We start from the raw sequence: 6,000 nt of genomic DNA on the forward strand, positions 1-6,000 counted from the left end.
ACATCAGGGAAAGGCCTCAGCCTCTATGGCCTATTGTTGGCCCTTCACAGGAACTGACTGGCCACTGTGTAGGACAGGATGCTGGACTAGACTGACCATTGGTCTGATCCAGCAGGGCTCTTCTTATGTTCTTTTTACTATAAATCACCTAAATAAATAAAAAGAAATACCTCTGATGCACCAGACACAAAGAAATCACAAGCTATATATTTATTCACATGATATATCCAAGCCTGCCATTAATCCAACAGGCACTTTCCTTTTCTTGTATCTAATAAAAACTCTGTGATACATTGATCTTGAGCTGTGAATAGTTGTTGTTAATCGCTTACTGTTGTTAATCACTTATCACGCAATAGACAAAAGGAGTAAAAAAAACTGTGACTGCTAGAGTTCTTTTTGGATCCCTGTCAGCAAACAGTTGTGTAACTAGGTCATAGGAATTTACATCAGAATGAGCTTGCAAACATGGTGAAATAGAATGCCTCATGAGATTAGCATACAAAGGACACTCCAGAAGGAGATGTGTAATTGTGTCAATCTTACCTAAGGGACAGAGGCAGGTTCATTCTGAATAAGCTAAACGTATGAGCCTACCCCTCATAACTGCCGAGGAGTGAAGATTTAGTCTGACCAGAGTGAACGCCCTTAACAGGCTTTGGGAAGTCAACAGACAGGTGTAGATGGGAAGAGATTTTGGGGGGAATACCAAAAAATTGGGATGAACAAGTATAGCATGCTCTAAAAGAAGAGCTTTGGTGATCTATTAATTTTACACAATTTGTCACCAAAGCAAATGCTGCATGAAAGCCCAGAACCTAGATAGTGTCCAGGTTAACAATGAGAGCCCGAAATTTCCCAAAGACAGTCTTAAACCATGTTGACCTATAAGAGACCTCTTTGAGGAGTGCCAGGTCGCCCTTGCAGCTCAAATATGTCTTGATGCACAGTCTAAATGCTTGTAACCAAGCCCTTGCCTCAAGGGAAGGTTGGGCCAGTTCTGAATGGGCAGTCATGCTGGCTATGCATTGAAGAATGTTTAATAACTTCCACAGAAAATATAAAAGGAAATGGTCAATCAATACTTTCATTTACCGAGACAATCCTTATGGCTACTCCATAAAGAATAATAGAGATTCCTTTTAGGTTAAAGACTTGAACAGCAGCTGGAACATAATTCCCACCTCCATTTCAGGAAAAGAGAAAATATACTGTCAGCACGGGTTTTTCCTTTTTCCTTATCAGTGACTGATGTGGCCCCCATTTTAGATTATATTAGAAAAGGATGCCCAAATATGAATATTCTTTTGCTTGCTGGATTTCTTCACCATTCAGAGTCCATCTGAACACTGAAGGATTCATTTTTTGAGAAAACAACTACTTTAGTTTTCTGGTAGTTTATTTTGAGGCATTCCTTAATGCAATATTCAGAGAAAATTTTTAGTGATCTCTGAAGACCAACTCTCATCCAAGAGAGCAGAGCAGTATCATCAGCGTAAAGGGTGCTTTCCTTCCAAAACTAATCCAAGTAGAATAGTTGAGAATTTTATACTTCTTATTATACACTGATAATCAAAAAATCTCGGGGGGTGGGAGAGTGTTAACAGCTCTCATTGATTTGGGATCTAATTCAATGCACTTTAAGATGGATAAAGAAGATACAAACTCAGAAGGAAGATGAATGAAAAATACTGCCAGGCTTAAAAATACAATTCCACTACCTCGGGAAACAAGAGTATAAAAGGGGGCATAAACAGGCTCTACAAGGTGCTAGAGGAGACACAGCCCACGGGGTCTATCATTGTATTACCCTTTTCCCCAGTAACAAAAACAGAAGATAAAATATATGAAAAGATAAAGATGTGATCCTTTTGAAATAAGAGAATGTTAACACAACTTCAATCAAGGACAGTTTCCCCTTATTACACCACAGTGTACTTCAAAAACTGTCCTTGGTAATGTCACAGTGACTGCAAGTGTTTTGAAGGCATCTGGAGTCCAATGCCTTTGTTTCTCTGTGCCTCGTATAACCATCCTCCCAGTGCAAAATGAAGACATGTCAGATCAAAAATGAGAACGTTTTCAACCGAAACCCTTTATTCTTACTTTGTACTCGTGTAAATAAAGATGGGAATAGTAAGAATGGCAAATAATTTCTTTTGAGATATGCAGAAAAGGCATTTGATCTCGAGAATGAGAGAAGTCTTTGTTTAGGGGAATAGGCCCAACTGCATAACATGGGAAGTGTTCATAGCAAACGCCACTCGGCCTGTTCATCTTTAGACTGGCAATTTTCAACTTGCTGCTCAGGGGCTACTGGGTTCTTCCAAGCCACAAACTGAGGCTGTGTGAGCCCTGACAAAATGTTGTTCCCAAGCACCAGATAGGGTTTAAAGTTAAGCAAGTAATGACAAATATGATGATGCTTTAGGCTGGTCCTATATTGGGCAGGGGGTTGGACTAGGTGGTCTGTATGGCCCCTTCCAACTCTATGATTCTATGATTCTAAGAGCAACAAAAGTCCCTGTATGGCAAGGTCTGGAGTTGCCTTCCTCTTCAAGGGAGTTCCCTAGGGCCCCAGTGCTTGCAGCAGATTTTATCCCTATTAAGTTTTAGTCATGGAACATGGAGAGCTGAGTGCCACACAGTATTTGGAGTTGGGCAGGACCAGAGGAGAGAGAAAGAAGATTGAGGGAAAGAGCAAATGCAATCCACGTCACAAAAATGGCTGAGTATTTTATTTATTTTATTTATTTATTAGAATAATAAATAATAAGTAAATATTTTATGGGGAAACACAGGAAATGAGAGATCTCTAGATCATTCGGGTTTTGTTTACATGAACAGTTATGTCTGTTTAATAATAATGCTAATGCACAGAGTTTATACATTGTAGGGAGGAAACGGACAATGGCCTCCTGTTTCTAAAAAGAGCCTGAACTGTACAGAACGTCAGTGTGCACCCTCTGGTGTATCACCTACAGGAGCATTCAGTAGCACTTGTGTACTTCAGAAAGAAGCTGCAAAAGCAAAGGAAGCCATGTAATAGTCCCAGTCAGGGCTTTTTGTGTAGAAAAAGCCCAGCAGGAACTCATTAGCATAATAGGCCACACCCAACAGCAGAAACTCATTAGGATATTAGGCCACACCCCTGACAACACAGCTCATTGGCATATTAGGCCACAAACACCCATGTTACCAGAAGTGTGGTCATCCAGTCACACCCACCTTTTGCTTCTTATTCTGTTTACTTTGTTGTCAAAACCCTGGGCTTTTTTTGTAGCAGGAACTTATTTGCATGTTAGGCCACACACCCCTAATGTAGCCAAGCCTAATGAGTTTCTGCTGTTAGGTGTGGCCTATTATGCTAATGAGTTCCTGCTGGGTGTGGCCAACTCAGGAGTCGGCCGGAACTCCATTCCTGTGCGTTCCTGCCCAAAAAATAGCCCTGGTCCCAGTTATGTTGACTGTCAGCAGCCAAGAATTTTTGCAACATTATTTATTTATTTATTAGATTTTTTTACCCCGCCCTTCCGGCAGAGCCAGCTTACACAACCAGTATAAAACACTGGCTGCTAATATTTCTACCTTCCTATTGCTGGCATGGCACAGCTTCCAATCTGGGGTGTAAATGCAATGAAATGAGAAGTAGGGTTGCACAGAAGACCATGGGTACAATCCTGTGTTGCTCATATAGCACTTAGCAGTAGATTTGATAATACAATTAGAATTTTTTTCCTAATTAGCTGTTCTCTTTTTTCACTTCACCTGCAGTTTCCCTGTTAAAATTGTAAAGAAGCCCTTGCCTCAGCAATAGCCTTGCAGATCCATCTTGAGTAATTCAATGCCTAGTTAACACCTGAACCCTTGGAGATCCCCTGTTCCCTTCAGCATAGAGGGCTGATAAGTGTTTGGGTGTGAGCTCCTCTGCATATGTGGACTCTGTGCTCCAACTGACAAGCTAAAAGTACTATGGTTGGCTACAGGAGATTTAGATTCAAACCCTTAGTAGGAGAGGGGTGGTGGCTCAGTGGCAGAGCACCTGCTTGGCATGCAGGAGGTCCCAGGTTTGGTCCCGGACATCTCCAGTTAAAAGGGTCAGGAAGTAGGTGACGTGAAAGGCCTCTCTTGAGACCCAGAAGACTCGTTGCCAATTTCAGAAGACAATACTGACCTTGACGGACCAAGGGTCTGACACTATTGTAAAGCAGCTTCATGTGCTCAGTCATGAAGCTTACTAAGGCCCCTGCCACACGGCAGGGAAAACACTGGGGAAAGTGCGGCTTTTAAAAGCCGCACCAAAGTTGAGACGCCGCGGCGGGATCCCACGGATCCCCTGAGCTGCGGCGCTCCCCGGCATGATCAGATGCCAGGGAGGAAGACACGAATGGGAGGGGGAGGCTGCCAAACTGCGCATGCTCAAGCATGCGCAGTACAGCCGGGGATGCGCCAGCGCAAGGACGCGCCGGCGATCCCACGGCCAGATCCCATGGCCAGATCCCACGGCCAGATCCCACGGCCGGCGATCCCACGGCGATCCCTAGGTAGGTGGTTCTTTTTTAGTGCAGGGTTTGGGGCGGGAGGGACGAATCGGGGACGGACAGGCAATGATTCCCAGATGTTACCGTGGGATCGCGTCCGTTTGCTCCGCCCCCAATCCATCCCGCTCCCGGCCCAAAACCCCTCATGCGAACAGGGCCTAAGTACCCTTGGACAGGTCACAGAGCTGTTGTGAATGACATAAAAGAACAACAAAGATGAGACATCGCAAAGTACTTTTTACACTGCAATGCATTGCAGCAACAGCAATGGACCCAAATGGACACACCCACTCATAGGAGTCACTCTGTAAGTGGAAGGGCACCTTTGGATCTGACCCCCACCATCAATAAACAAACGTCAGAATAACTTACCAAATATTGCCATGTGCATTCCCTCTGGAAAAGGTTCAACTATACAGTTCCCATTGACATGGTGTTTACCTGAAATGTAAGAAAATATGAGCCTGTTAAGTATTTTTTTAAAATTTCACAGACACAAATCTTTATGCTTTCTGTAAAATATTTAGCACTATTGGAGCTCAAATGTCCAATGGCAACAATGACCATTATTATATTATTATAATTACAGTAATGACAATTACAGTTAATGGATTTTAAAATCATATTTGTTCACATCCTTGGATCAATGTTCAACCCCGTGGGCCGGTCTGCAGGCACACTTGAACACTGCATCTTTCTTCTCGAGACTGAGCCCTATGAAACATGTATCAAGTACTATGCTGGAAACAGATCTGATCCTTGGCCAATGCACTCCAGTAGCACAACGGGATATAGAAAGACTGAAGCTATGAATGCCAAGCAAACACATTAATGGGGCTTGTGGAAAGGCTTTTTAGAAGCGTGGTATTTAAAAAAACAGAAGTAGCCTGGTGCGTTAACAAGGGGAGAGATTATTCTCTGCATTGGGGTACCTGATTATCAGAACAACAAACATTGGAACCTGACAGAATTTTTACTAGGATCACAAAGTACTTTTGCCTTCATTGCTTGAGCACTGTCCATGAGTACCTCACTGCAGCTGAAGTGCTTTTTCAATCATTATTAATTTCATTTCCAACACACAAATAATGAAACTTCAAACACTTCTCCAATCAGCTTTGGAATCAATCAGTGCACTGGTCTGAAATCAACAAAATGTGCCGGCATTTCCCCCCCACCTAAAGTCATATTAGAGATTTCATCTAATCAAATCCTCAGTTCTTCTCACCCATGACTGACTACTGACCAATTTCCATTCCACCTCAGCTCTCTGCTCAGCAAGACTCTTCCCCTTTCTCTCTGAGAAACCATTCACAGCAGATATATCTGTGAACTGCAATTTAAATGCTAGTAGGACGACTTCCTTCACATTCAAGCTACTGACAGAGACCATAGTTTGTCCAATGGCCACGGGCACACTGTACATTTCCAATTACTGGTAAAATAATCTTCCCATGGG

The 6,000-nt window shown here is 42.9% G+C and overlaps 1 protein-coding gene across 2 annotated transcripts in view; it reads right to left on the reverse strand.

Annotated features, from left to right (window-relative positions):
- Window positions 1-6,000, reverse strand: part of MSRA (methionine sulfoxide reductase A) — a 297,114-nt gene that overhangs the window by 174,441 nt on the left and 116,673 nt on the right. For both annotated transcript variants that reach the window (XM_015425699.1, XM_015426394.1), the window contains exon 2: window positions 4,914-4,982. In XM_015425699.1, coding sequence (XP_015281185.1) covers window positions 4,914-4,982 — 69 coding nt within the window. The remainder of the gene's footprint in view (window positions 1-4,913; window positions 4,983-6,000) is intronic.

This window comes from Gekko japonicus, unplaced genomic scaffold (genome assembly GCF_001447785.1).
Source record: "Gekko japonicus isolate JY-2015 unplaced genomic scaffold, Gekko_japonicus_V1.1 scaffold7, whole genome shotgun sequence".
NCBI lineage: Eukaryota > Metazoa > Chordata > Lepidosauria > Squamata > Gekkonidae > Gekko > Gekko japonicus.